Source organism: Xenia sp. Carnegie-2017, unplaced genomic scaffold, assembly GCF_021976095.1.
Source record: "Xenia sp. Carnegie-2017 unplaced genomic scaffold, XeniaSp_v1 HiC_scaffold_23, whole genome shotgun sequence".
Lineage (NCBI taxonomy): Eukaryota > Metazoa > Cnidaria > Anthozoa > Malacalcyonacea > Xeniidae > Xenia > Xenia sp. Carnegie-2017.
In genome coordinates this window covers 19572624-19587728 of record NW_025813486.1, presented here as the reverse complement: position 1 = coordinate 19587728, position 15105 = coordinate 19572624, and the positions used below count along the sequence as shown (strand labels likewise).

Sequence of the window (15105 nt, the reverse complement as noted above, 5' to 3'; positions counted from 1 at the left end):
TAGCAAGTGGAAACACATTATTTTTTTGGGCGACAGCGTGTCATGGATTGATGATGTTGAGAAAAATTTGACGATTTTCTTGCTTTGAATTAAATTTTTCTGTGAATTTTCCCTTTCAACTCTACTAAAGTATTTTTACGAATAATGTGAGAAACATGAAAGATTTTAAAACATAGCAGTCTTTTGAATTCCAAACGAGTTTAGTCACGTGATCAGTTTTCACGACTTTAGATATCGTCCCGCCAAAGAAAAAATATGGTGGACAAAACATTTGCGATTTAAAAATCGTTGGACGACCTGGAAAGCGCGCAAAACGGGCCGGATTTGAGTTTACGAACTGCAGCTGTCGAAGAGGCACATACTGTGAAGAAATTTGCCCTGAAACATGACAAAAAATAAAGGAAAAACTCGCGTAGTGGGGAAAGGAAAAAGAAGTCGCAAAGCAAAGAGCGAGCAAAACGGAGATTCCATAAACTCTGTTGTGAATAAAGCGTCTTCGAGTTCTGGCAGAAATATTAAAACTCGCAACCAAGGAAAGTCACAGCCGCACAAATACCAATGTATGATCCAGAGTTCTTCGGATAGCGAGGGAGAACATTCAGATTACAGCGTGGAGTCGGGATCCAGTCGTAGCACCGAAATAAGCCACATATCCAACGAGATTTTGTACTTTCAAAACTGTCGCATTAAATCGTTTGAATTCATTGATCTTCCCGATGTCAAAGAGCTCAAACTTCCACCGTCAGCGGATGATTTGATTTTAGCAAATGAACACGTTTTAGATGCACTTGGCGTCTATGAAATTGTAAGAAAATTCGGTCGAATTCTACGCTTATCACCGTTCCGATTTGAGGATTTTTGTGCAGCGCTTGTTGCTGACGACAAGTCATTGCTTCTCGATCAAATACATCTTAACCTAGTTAGAAGTATAATTGCCGAAGACGAAGCAAACGGTTACAGTTTTGCAGCCAATGACGAGAAGGAAAGTATTAATTTATTTTTGTACTTTTTGGACAACTTCACTTGGCCTGAGATAGTTCGCAGCTACATCACTGCGAATGCTGAATTGAGCAAAGCAGTTAGCTTTGTAAATGACAGCAACTATCCTTATGTATCGGTGGAAAAGAAAATCACCGTACTTTGTTGCCTAACTGAGCAATTTCTTTCATCTAATGCTGTTCGAGAGGATGTCGTCAGCGAAGGGTCTTTTGTATCTGAAGATCATTGCCGTAACTGTTTGAAGATGGGCGATCTTCTCTGTTGCGAATCATGTCCAGCAGTCTTCCATTTACATTGCCTTAAGCCACCTCTTGTTGAAGTACCAATGGGAGATTGGTTATGTCCATTATGTGAAGGCAATAAAGTTCAAGGTGTCACAGACTGTAACTTGCCTAGAGATTCAACGAAGAGCTATCGACATGCACCAATAGGTGTTGACAGGCTGGGAAGAAAGTATTGGTTTCTCGTGAGAAGAATATTTGTGTGAGTAGAAGGATTATTGTTTAGTTTTGAGGATAGTTTGTTCATACTCGAGTTGGTTGTGTGTTTTGAAAAAATGAAAAAAGTCGGGCATGTGGTTAACATGGATATTTTATAAAGTAAATGGTTTGAAGCCGGGAGTATCGTTACATGTTTGTAAATGTGGATCGTCCAGGTTGGTATAGCCCTGAGAAGGACTGTTTTTGTTGTTGTTGACTGACGTTTCGACAACCTTAGCCTTAGGTACAGTGTTATTTTATATAACAGATACAGTGTATGTGTAAGCTCTGTTTAAATAATGGATTTATTCTCCTCTGGGATGGATACTGGATGAATTTGTAGCGGGGGAGGGGGGGGGTGCTTTAGTTTGGATTATATTTACGCAGATGGCAACTTTGTTAATGCTGCCAATCCATGTCAGACTTTCACTAAAGTCCATAGCTTTCAAAATGATTGATGTTTAATATTTGATATGGATATTGGACCCAACTAGTCCAAAGACTACGAAGGGTATGTACCCCCCTGCAGTAGATTCATCCCTGTTTCTCCCATCAATTCCATTTCTATTCACAGGGAAGGGGAAAATCAAACCTTTTACTACAGTACCACCTCCCAACTCGATGAGCTTCTATACTATCTTGAGAAGGACGGAGATGAACAAAGATTGCTTGCTGATTTGAAGAGCTGGTATTATGAGATTGCTTCACAAATGTCTATAACAAAACAACTCACTGACAGTTTTAAAGGTAACCAAATGGTCCAAATTCATCCATCCGCTATGAACTAAACTGTACAGTTAACTCCCCCTTGCTGATAAGCTATGGTAAAGTCTGTTTACCAAACTATTCATTTGACCTATATGCTTATGGTGAAGTTTATTTACCAAACAGTCCAGATGACCCACCCCACCCACCAACCCCCCGATAAACTTATGGTAAAGTTTGTCAAATTTTTTGCTTATATAGGAGAACAAAAGTCCGCATTAGACGAAGATTTACGACTTCATACAAAGACTGAGCATCAGATGGGAACTGTAACATTTGATGTCAAAGGTACCATTATATTTTAGTAAACTAGAGTTACCAACATATACCACCATTTACCATCATATCCCATGATATACCCCATTTACCATAATACAACATTTACCATCATATACAATCATATACCACCATTGACCATCATATACCACCATTGACCATCATATACCACCATTGACCTTCATATTCCACCATTGACCATCATATACCATCATTTACCATCATGTACAATCATATACCACCATTGACCCTCATATGCCATCATTTACCATCATATCCCATCGTATACCCCATTTACCATCATACCATCATTTACAATCATATACCACCATTGACCATCATATGCCATCATTTACCATCATATAACATCATATCCCATCGTATACCCCATTTACCATCATATACAATCATATACCACCATTGACCATCATATGCCATCATTTACCATCATATACCATCATATCCCATCGTATACCACCAATTACCATCATATACCACCATTTACCATCATATACCATCATATACCACTATTGACCATTATATACCATCATACAAATGTTGTTTGTGTTTGTGTTGTTTATATACCACCATTTATTAGGATTTCTATATTTCTTCTTCAAGGTGTTCCTAAGCTTAACATGACACCAAAGCTCAACTTCATTTCTGATGATTCTATAAAAGAAAAAATTGTCTACAGACAAGAAACAATGCCCAACTCTAATGCAAAGGACACCAACAGAAACGATGGCTCAATTGGAAAAAGCGACCCTGACACATGTAAGCCACTCGCACGTGGTAATCCTCACTCCAGTATTTTGATTAGTTCAGTGAGAATAACGTAAAATCTAACCAACTTACGTGTTACTTTCTACAGCGTCTCATGCAAATGTTGCGGTAAACGGCGATACTTCTTCCGTTGGAGAAAAAAACGCGATGAAAAATACAGAGGAAGAAACGTTAAGTAAAATGGAAACTAGTGCTAGTGATGGAAACGAGAACATTTCAACTAAGATTTCCGAGGATGCGTCTGCATTGAGTTTAATGGATACGGCAACTGCGAGTCGGACGGAGGATCTTACTGTTTCAAAGAATAGCGATTTGATTATTCCCGAAGCAAACAGTGTTGCAGCTAGTAAAATCATTCAAACATCAAATGCAAAAACTCCATTGAACAATGAAGGGAAATCATCGGCTGGAAACATCATCCCAACTTCAACTGATATAAATAAAGTCACGCCTCCGTCATCCTTCTGTTCTTCCGTTAAAAACTCCAGTTCTTCAACCTTAAATACGCCCGATTTTAAAGCGCCATCTTTTGGCGGAAAAACATCAACCACTCAAACAATAAATTTATCCACCAGCCAAAAAACTGGTTTGAAAAATCCTTTAAGCAATATAATTCCCGATTCTCAGGTGAAGACGCCAGGTGTAGCAACTCCAAGAGTCGTTACCTGCAACAAGGTCTCGTCCGCAAGCTCGTCGACCGTGGCAACTCCATTGACTCGATCCAATCCAGTCAAGCCAGACATAAAGAAAGATCCTCCCTTATTCAAGCTTGGTATGGAAAAAAGTTACGAGAGATATATGAATCAGTACACGACGAATGTGCTTGCTAAGAATAAGCAGCAATCACACGAGGAACGCGATCGAAAACGCGGGATATCCACGAAGTTCAGCCTATCCGAATATCTTTCCGATTACAACTACACTGGTGCAATTATCGGAACTTTGGAGCGTGTTCTTTTCACATTAAGATGCACAATTGTGGCGTTCGAGTCCTCTATACCTACAGCCTTCATGCATCCCATGTGGCCTTTACAACGGTCCACTTGGGTCAAGGCCGTTCACATCAGCAAGACTGTTGTCGAGTTTGCATCGGTCTTGGCTTTCTTCGAGAGTTTTATCAAACCTGTTGTCATGCGCAGTGTTTGTAACGATGCCCTTGGTCATCTTGAGTTTTTTAGGAATCTTTCGGAGCCTAAGACAGCTATTGTAAAGAAAGCAGTTCGCGATGAAGACGACGAGCAAAAGCATTTGGAGTTAGTTGGTAAGATTCCTTGAATTTTTATATTATCGTTTTCATGACGAGCTGTTAGTGTATGTAGGCGGAAAGAATGAGACTTCTTAAGAATGTATGAATGGTACTTTGTATGGCAAACAAACAGCAACGAATTGAGATGTTGGAAAAGTCGACTTTGATAATCAATGATGGATAATTTTATTTTGCCTTTAACGGCGAACCTCGACCACCCGTTTCCCGTTGAAGTTTGCTGTTTCACGAAATTTGAATTTTTCATGGCGTTTTTTGCATTTGTATTCTACAATTCGCATTTTCCCGGAGCTAAAATTCACGTTTTATTGACAATTTGCCCAATGAAGTTGTATGCTCAAATAAAAGTTCACCACTTTGCATGAAATTTGCAAAATCAATTACCGCTTGAAGGGTCTCCTGCCGTTCAAACTTAAACTTCAAGGCCATGATCACGTGACTTAACGTTATGCTAAAACTCTTTGATAACGTATTTATTATTTCTAATTGAGTAATCATTGCAATTGATATATTCCAAGAAAATATTCCCGCCATTGGTATTCGTTACCAGTGTCTTGCATAACGCGCTTCGCTATGTGTTTCCACTTTAGCTCACGGTCCCAAGTACTACTCGTGGCTTCCCAATCATCAAATCTGGAAGCACAAAGGAGAGGAGTATCGTATATACGGCGGAGGGGGCTGGGAATGGGTGAGTCAAAACCGGAAGCGGAAACTTCGTGGTCCAGTAACGAGCGAAGAACGTGCCGCGAAAATTGCAAAATTTGAAAAAACCTTCGACCATGCGTTGAAACGGAAATTAGGAAAGAAGCATAAATTGGCGTTGGAAGCGAAGAAAGGAAAACCTTCGTCCACTGGCTCAGCTCAATCACGTCCAGGAAGTAATGTGACTAAAGTTAAAGCATCTGGTGTTTCAATGGTGAATGCAAGGGAGGTTGGAAGTCAGCCAAACGTTTCAACAACAAGTAGTAATCAAGTTGTCAGCACTGCCGTTGTGTCCTCATCGTTGTCTACTGCTGGTGCCACTTTGTCTAAAGCTGATGCAACTTCGACTGTAGCTGTTGTATCTTCGTGTGCAGCCGTCACAACTTCGTCTACTGCTGGTGCCACTTTGTCTACAACTGTTGCAACTTCGACTGCAGCTGTTGCATCTTCGTGTGCAGCCATCACAGCTTCGTCTAAAGCTGGTGCCACTTTGTCTACTACTGTTGCAACTTCGACTGCAGCTGATGCAACTTCGTGTGCAGCCGTCACAGCTTCGTCTAAAGCTGGTGCCACTTTGTCTACAACTGTTGCAACTTCGACTGCAGCTGATGCAACTTCGTGTGCAGCCGTCACAACTTCGTCTAAAGCTGGTGCCACTTTGTCTACAACTGTTGCAACTTTGACTGCAGCTGATGCAACTTCGTGTGCAGCCGTCACAACTTCGACTGCAGCTGATGCAATTTCGTGTGCAGCCGTCACAACTTCGTCTAAAGCTGGTGGCACTTTGTCTACAACTGTTGCAACTTCGACTGTAGCTGCTGCAACTTCGTGTGCAACCGTCACAACCTCGCCTACAGCTGTTGCATCTTCGTGCGCAACCGTCACAACTTCACCTACAGCTGTTGCAACTTCGACTGCAACCTTCACAACTTTACCCACAGCTGTTTCAACTTCGAATACAGCTGTAGCAACGTCCTTTACAGCCATTAAAACTTCGACTGCAGCCGTTGCAACTTCGTCTACAGCCCATGCAACGTCATTTACAGTCCTTGCAACATCAACTGCAGACGTGGCAACATCCTTTACAGCCCTTGCAGCGCCCTCTGCAGCCCTTGCAACGTCCTCTACAGTCCTTGCAACACACTCTACAGTCCTTGCAACACCCTCTACAGCCCTTGCAACACCCTCTACAACCTTTGCAACATCCTCTACAGTCCTTGCAACACCCTCTACAACCCTTGCAACACCTTCTACAGCCGTTGTAGCTTCATCTGCAGCACAAACAGCTCAATTATTTCTGCAAACTACCATTTCCCAAACTTCGGTTACATCCGTCATTAAAAGTAAAATTGAAGATTGTCAAAATCTTAGCAATCCGTCGACAACTAAATCTACATTCAATACACACAATGCAGTTACTGCAAACGAAACATGCACTAACTCATCTTCTGTACAAGAAGTCAACGAATCATCAACTATCGTAAAACCAATGATCATGAAAAAAATCACGACTCCGACTTATTGTAACCTTCCTCCTGTCTCATCTACTCTTCCTGCTATGATATTTGATGAATCTACAGAAAAATCCACAGACTCGAACTTGCAACTTACAAAATTTAATAACATTCAAACTATAACGGACCCAAACGATCAAGACACGTCCGTCGAATCCTTGACGGTTGACCGTGCCACTGAAACGAGGAATGCAGAAAATAATGCAATGCAAACTGCTGTCGGTGTTGATAGTAAAGAAGAAAAGGAAAAGTCATCTTGTAGATCTGAGATTTCTACAAAAAATGAGTCGATGGAAGATGAAATGGATGTTGATCAATCGACATCTATTGTTGATACAAATCAACAAGACTATACTACAGCTTTATGCTCATCGCTTGCAGCAGGATCTATTGATTCCACTGCCGTGACTTCTGTTGTGGCAAGTTGTAATTTGGTTTGCCAAGCTCAAGTCAACACTTCTATAGTCAGTACACCTAAAATGTCAGTTGCTGCAACTGTAGCTCAGGTCTGTGAAACTCAAGTCAACATTTCTATAGTCAGTACACCTAAAATGTCAGTTGCTGCAACTGTGGCTCAGGTCTGTGAAACTCAAGTCAACCCTTCTATAGTCAGTACACTTAAAATGTCAGTTGCTTCAACTGTGGCTCAGGTTTGCGAAGCTCAAGTCAACCCTTCTATAGTCAGTACACCGAAAATGTCAGTTGCTGCAACTGTGGCTCAGGTTTGCGAAGCTCAAGTCAACACTTCTATAAACAGTACACCTAAAATGTCAGTTGCTGCAACTGTAGCTACGGCCTGTGAAGCTCAAGTCAACCCTTCTATAGTTAGTACACCTAAAATGTCAGTTGCTGCAATTGTGGCTCAGGCCTGTGAAGCTCAAGTCAACACTTCTATAGTCAGTACACCTAAAACGTCAGTTGCTGCACCTGTGGCTCAGGCCTGTGAAGCTCAAGTCAACACTTCTATAGTTAGTACACCTAAAACGTCAGTTGCTGCACCTGTGGGTCAGGCCTGTGAAGCTCAAGTCAACACTTCTATAGTCAGTACACCTAAAATGTCAGTTGCTGCAACTGTGGCTCAGGTCTGTGAAACTCAAGTCAACCCTTCTATAGTCAGTACACCTAAAATGTCAGTTGCTGCAACTGTGGCTCAGGTTTGCCAAGCTCAAGTCAACACTTCTATAGTCGGTACACCTAAAGCATCAGTTGCAATACATCCTCAAGTATCTGCCAGCAACTCTCAAGTATCTTCAAACAATCCTGCCATATCGGGTAAAACTGCAACAACGAGTACAATTCGCATAGAAACAACAGGTGACGATTCGACGAAGCTTACGCCCGAAAGTGTCCTCAAATTTATAGCAGACGAGTTGATGAAAGAGACTGATACTGGTAAGGCTTTATTGAACGGTGTTGCTGCTTCTATAACAACATCTGACGGTAAGGTTATTATCAAACCTGAACCATCCAAAACTGAAACGAAATCTGTCGGTCAATCGTCCGGACCTGTTCGTCTGGTTCTTCAAACAGTGCCCGGAACATCTGTGCCTTCAGGAGCAAGTACACCTTCTTCTAGAGTGCATATTCTAAAATCTGCCGCTCAGGTTGTTCATACCGGTGTCAGCCAAGGAAAAAAGCTAACTCCTATTGCGCCTGCGCAGCGGATAGTAATCCGTAATGTATCAAGTGGGACAACAAGAGGTACGCTAGGACAGACATTGGGTGCTCGTAATGTTTCTGGAACTAAAGTGATTCGTATGACCATCCCACGCCAATCCCCATCTGTTGTCAAATCACATGATGTAGCTAATTCCAAACCAAGCCTCCCGCTTAATGTTTCAAGCGTAAAAACATCAAACACTCCTCCGGCTACAACAACAACTCCGGCTACATCAACGACGTCAAAGCCTGTCATCGAGAATTATCCAATGAGACATCCTGTCATTAAAGATCCCAGACACTTAATCAATATGAATGTAAAGAAGTGGAAGCACCGCTGTCGTCGTAAAGGCATCTTCGTTCTCGATAAGAACGATGTACGTGCTTTGGCACGGAAGGGAGGCTTGAAAGAAGTCTCCGGTTTTCATTATAATACAAAATGGAACAGTCTCAATTATCCCCAGGACTTTCCTCGTCCGTCTTTCATTACAGCCTGGAGATATCGCACTCAGAGCATACGAACATTAGCGTCAGCGGTCATTCAAATGCGGTTACTTAATGCGAGCATGAAATGGGATGAGATGAATATCAAACCACCAAGAGGTAGCAGCAATACGCTAAGGACAAGCTCAGGTAAAGAAATTATTTAGAAATTATTTTATATAAAAATACTATAGTAAGACCGTGTAGGAAGGCAATTTATAACTTTGACATGCAACAATCTTTGGCTCTGGGATTGTTGATAGATAGAAATGGTACAAATGTGTATCTCAATGTATTGTTGATAGATAGAAACGGTACACATGTGTATCTCAATGGATTGTTCATAAATAGAAATTGTACACATTTTTATTTCAATAGATTGTTGATAAGATAAAAATGGCACACATGTGTATATCAATGGATTGTTGATAAGATAGAAATGGTACACATGTGTATCTCAATGGATTGTTCATAAATAGAAATTGTACACATTTTTATTTCAATAGATTGTTGATAAGATAGAAATGGTACACATGTGTATATCAATGGATTGTTGATAGATAGAAATGGTACACATGTGTATCTCAATGGATTGTTCATAAATCGAGAAATGGTCACATGTAGATCACGTGATATCTCATGATTTATCCTTTGTTCAGGCACCATTACGACAGAGATAACAGATCGTAAATTTATGTCAAATGATGGTTTGCGCGTGCAATATCGTGTACGTAAAACCATTAGGACACTCAGTTCACCTGTAACCATGGCAAAACCAGCTCCCGCTCCAACTCACACAAAGAGAGGAAGAGAGTTGAGACCTAAAGTGCAGTCAAATTATAGCTATGAGTCCGAGCCCGATGCTCCGTTGGTGCCCAGGGTTATCGAAGCTTGGTGCGCAGAAGTAAGTTATGATTTATATAGATAAGGTGGCCGGTTGCACGAAGCGTGGAGAGCTTTATCCATTGGATGGCAGAAATTTTCAAACTTGTAAAAAAGGTGTTTATATTTTCTTGCGACGAAGAAATTTTGTAATCTTCAAAACAATATTTTACTTCAGTGATTGCACAGTGAAAATCGTATGATTTTCTTTCATAAGAGATTTTTTGAACGTTCAAAAAAAATTTGCCATCCAGTGGATAGCGCTATTCGGCCTTCGTGCACCTCCCCCTGAAGTAAGTGGTGATTTAAATAGATCAGATTCGACTGCCATGTTCTTGTATTCAAATTTATTGCGGGGATATCCGTTTAATTTTATACCCAGTTCAGCTGCATTGAACTCATGTTAAGTGCGACTGGATGTATTTTGTGCAAGAGAAACTAGAATTCTGGGAAGTGCGTCATTATTGTGTGCATCCAGTTATATACTTAGTTCTGCTGTACTGAACTCATATAAATGACTGGATGTACTTTGTGATGGAAAAACTACTAGAATTATGGGAAATACGTCTTATTGTGTACATCCAGTTCTATACTTAGTTCAGCTGTACTGAACTCATATAAATGACTGGATGTATTTTATGTAGGAGAAGCTACAATTATGGGAAGTGCGTCAGTATTGTGTCCATCCAGTTCTATACTTAGCTCAGCTGTACTGAACTCATATAAGCAACTGAATGTATTTTGTGTAGGAGAAACTAGAATTATGGGAAGTGCGTCAGTTTTGTGAGAAGATTGAACGCGAGCGAGCATTGGTTCGCGAGAAACAACAACAAGAAGAACTAGCGAAGAAACAAAACGAAATGAAAGCAGACCTAGTTCGTCGTACGCAGCTACAGATACAGCAGCAACAGCAACTAATGAGGGAGAAACGCAAACTGCAAAAAGCTGGCAAATTGGATGCGAAAAGCGTTTCTATCAGCAGTCCGCTTACGTCATATCCTCATCAAACCACGCAGCGTGTTCTTTTTCCCAGACCACAAGCCAACCCCCCCGGTAGCAAAGAAATTTTAGCATCTTTACAACAAAAACACGATTTTTCTCAAGGTAAAATGAACTAGTGCAGTCGATGGTTTTTATTGGACTTTATGTAAGCTATGCCAAAGCATGTTTGTCCGGAGCACGGAGTACTACTGCCTTCACAATAATTTTGTCATGGAGAAAAAATAGGTCACATTTAAAGAAATATTTTTGGAGCGGTTTCTATCGTAGCTCTACCGTGTTATTGGAAGTTTCAAAACATGGGAAAACGATCGTGTGATCTTATGGCCATGAGCGGATTTTCTGATGGATGCAGGGGGGGTGCAACTCCTCTTAATAAAATGTTCATCCCTCTTAGAAACAATTCCCCCGCTCTCAATTTTCGTTGAGTACAGTTGAACTGAGTTTTTTGAACAATGTTTCAACTCTCTACACTACCTCTGGTGGGTGTAATATCAGATTGCCTCTCAAATTTACATCCTTACTTTGTCTTACGTCACTTCATCCCTAGCTCATTCCCAGGCTTTTAGCATTACCTCTGTAAAAAAGACGCAAATACGTCCATGCTCATTCCCAGGCCTTTAGCATTACCTCTGTAAAAAATACGCAAATACGTCCATGCTCGCTCCCAGGCTTTTAGCATTACCTCTGTAAAAAAGACGCAAATACGTCCATGCTCGTTCCCAGGCTTTTAGCATTACCTCTGTAAAAAATACGCAAATGCCTCCATGCTCGTTCCCAGGCTTTTAGCATTACCTCTGTAAAAAAGACGCAAATACGTCCAATGCTCATGCCCAGGCTTTTAGCATTACCTCTGTAAAAAAGACGCAAATGCGTCCATGCTCAGGCACTAGATCCCAGGTTTCTAGCATTACCTCTGTAAAAAATACGCAAATGCGTCCATGCTCAGGCACTAGATAGGCGTAATTTTTCCCAAATACTTTAAAAAGATGTTTTGGGATGACTTTTTATTTAGGCTCGAAGAAATCATCCCCTACAACTGCAGTTGTTCAACCGCAACCAACAAAATCACTCGCCCGAATGGCGGCCATGAGCCAACGGCTTAAACACACGTCGCGTGACACGGTAAAACAAGCGAAAAAACTGAAGACAGCAAGAAAAAGCAACCTTCAGACCTATCCTTTGGGATCGAAATTCTTGACCGTCGAGAACAGAGAAGAGTTGTCAAGGTAACACTAACCCTGTGAAAATCTGAGTTCCACGTGACCTCGAAATTTACAAATGTCGTTTATAATATATACGATCAAATAAACGTCTTTCTTGAAGCGCGGGTTTTTTCTCGGACATCTCTAATAAACGCCTTGTCTCTAATATACGCCTCCTTACATTACCATCGTGATAAAGATATTAAAGTCGATTGTCGCTTGTGCTTGGAAATCGTATATTTGGTCCTACTTTTCTTTTCATTTGTTCATACTAAATTGATAGACATGGTACGAACTTTCCTCTCTATTAAACGCCAGAATTTACTTAACTTCCCCATCTCGTTTGTCAAATCATTTACGGTGAATGAAAATTTAGAGGTTGGATGCATGAAACATGAAAAACTGGAATTATATACTTGCAAATAAAGTTGCATTAACTTTTACAGTTTTGCCATTTTCAAAATCTTACCTAGTCTATCAAAATTCCGCAACCCATAACAAATTGATGAAAAACTTGACAATATGAGTTGTTTATCAACTGTAAATTGTTGTTCCTTTCTGTTTTAATCATATATTGGCTTCATAGAACGATGACTCGTAATAAAGTAAATGGTTTGAACCCGAGAGTATCGTTACATGTTTATAAATGTAGATCGTCCAGGTTGGTATAGTCCTGAGAAGGACTGTTTTTGTTGTTGTTGACTGACGTTTCGACAACCTTAGCGGTAGTGATCTTCAGAGTCAAAAAAGACTCTGAAGATTACTACCGCTAAGGTTGTCTCTGAAGATGACTACCACTAAGGTTGTCGAAACCGTCAGTCAACAACAACAAAAACAGTCCTTCTCAAGACTATACCAACCTGGACGATCTACATTTACAAACAACTGTAAATTGTTGTTTCTTTCTGTTTGTTTTAATCATGTATTTGCTTTATAGAACGATGACTTGTCGTCGAGTTATCGACCTGATTATTGACAAGATTGAGCGGAACGAAAAAAATGAAGAACGCAGAGAAATGCGCAAACGATTTAAAGAAGCGAACGTCGTGTTGAAATTGGCGCAGTTAAACCGTCAAAAGTTGGACACGTTGCTGCAAAAACGCAAAGAAACGCTCAAGAAACAGATCATGCGAAAACGAGCTTTGCTAGAGAAGGATATTGCTCAAGAACTTCAAGGAGAACTGACGCGTAGAAAGCGAAAATTTGATCTTAGTGATGGCGAAGAGAAGATCTCCGTGTCGTGGAAGCGATCGAAACGTGACGAACCGTTGTATTGCATTTGTAGAACTCCTTATGATGACACAGAGTATGGTTTTATTGTGTTATAAGTATTGTAGGTTCTCGTAGTTTGTATATCATCGTTTTTTCTCACTCAGATTTTATGTTGGTTGTGATTTATGCAAGAATTGGTTTCATGGTAAATGTGTTGGGATATCTTCACGAGTTGCTGATGATATAGACGAATATATCTGCATGGAATGCACAACGAAACAGAAAACTGTTGAAGAAGAAGAACTCTACTGTATATGTCAACAGCCTTATGATGAAAGCAAGTAAGTTGATCTGAATCTACATGAAAATGAATGAATTTCGTGTTGTCTATATTGGATTTCCCCCGCCTGCGTATGAATACTGTTCATACATGCATCTTGCTTATCAAGTAAATGGTTTGAACCCGGGAGTATCGTTACATGTTTTTAAATCTAGATCGTCCAGGTTGGTATAGTCCAGTTATAGTCCAGAGTCATCCACTCTAAAGATGACTACCGCTAAGGTTGTCGAAACGTCAGTCAACAACAACAAAAACAGTCCTTCTCAGGACTATACCAACCTGGACGATCTACATTTACAAACACATCTTGCTTATCTTTGTTGAAAACTATGTGTTGTTCACATCATTCACATGATTCCCGAAAAAGTAATTACAGTTTAAGATTTAACTTCTTTCGTGAACAGTCCATAGTTATACTTACAGTCTGTTTACAATATTGCTTGCAACGTTGATGAACAAATTGCCGTACAAATTTCACCAGATGTTACCGTAAATACTAGCAAAAAGTTAGCCAAAGAAAAAACGCGAAAATGTCGTACATTACTGATTTGTCGGCATGTGAGATGCCCTAGGCAAAGCATGTAATATTTTCCGGGAAATAGATGCGGAAAGATAGTTGAAATTCTGATTCTAGTTTCTCCCTTATTGTTATAGATTTTACGTTGGTTGTGATAGATGTCAAGGCTGGTTTCATGGAGTCTGTGTTGGCATTACACAAACCGAAGCAGACAATATTGATAGTTATCTGTGTCCAAGCTGTAAAGACAGCGAAGATAACGAGGATCAAAGTACTCTGACCGATAGAGACTACGAGGCATTACGAAGAATCGTGCGTTCGTTACAGGTAAGAGGGGAAACTAACCCATATTTACCGTGTCTTCTTTTTCTGCTCGCTCACGAAATATTTGATGTTTTAGAACCACAAAATGTCCTGGCCATTTTTGGAACCGGTGACCAAGGAAGAGGCGCCAGATTATTTTGAAATTGTAAAGGAACCGATGGGTTAGTGGATGTTCACGTATAGAAAGTTTCATCTGAACTTCACTTATTCTTTCGTCGTCAGAAATTTATACTTTATATCTCGAACTGTTTTACTTGTTTCTTCTAGATTTATCAAAGGTCCAGGCAAACATGCAAGCTAGGGCATATAAAAGACTTGTAGGTTTTGTTGCGGATGTGTCCAAGATATTTAACAACTGTCGTTTATACAATCCAAAAGACTCTGCTTTCTATAGATGCGCTGAGGTCGTTGAACGTTTTTTTGTGCAAAAACTTAACGCGTTTAAAGCGGCAAAAAGTTAGCAAATTGTAGATGTATCGATAGTATTTATGAGTTTTCGCCTTGCGGATCAAATTCATGATTGTTGTACAGCTTATTCTGTGAAAAATCTTCATATTATATTCTTGACAATATTAATTATTATACTATAAATATATCATGTCATCTACATTGTATATTGTTATTCCATACTGTTCCATAATATCATCATTTTATCCCATATATCCCATACCTATCGTGCCTTTTGAATACAAGAAGAGG

The 15105-nt window shown here is 40.2% G+C and overlaps 1 protein-coding gene across 2 annotated transcripts; it reads left to right on the top strand.

Moving 5' to 3' along the window:
* The first annotated feature begins 32 nt into the window (after positions 1–32).
* Positions 33–15020, top strand: LOC124449429 (nucleosome-remodeling factor subunit BPTF-like). Of its 2 annotated transcripts, none has more exons than XM_047000349.1 (14): positions 33–1482; positions 2053–2225; positions 2445–2531; positions 3141–3296; positions 3394–4566; positions 5160–9077; positions 9587–9831; positions 10559–10913; positions 11824–12037; positions 12951–13319; positions 13390–13566; positions 14220–14409; positions 14483–14567; positions 14674–15020. In XM_047000349.1, exons 1-14 carry the CDS (start codon positions 386–388, stop codon positions 14865–14867), a joined length of 8433 nt encoding a protein of 2810 aa, XP_046856305.1. In that variant the 5' UTR covers positions 33–385; the 3' UTR covers positions 14868–15020. The 2 variants fall into 2 exon arrangements, with proteins under 2 accessions (XP_046856305.1, XP_046856304.1); XM_047000348.1 differs by having other exon boundaries at positions 3141–3314.
* Positions 15021–15105: the final 85 nt, after the last annotated feature.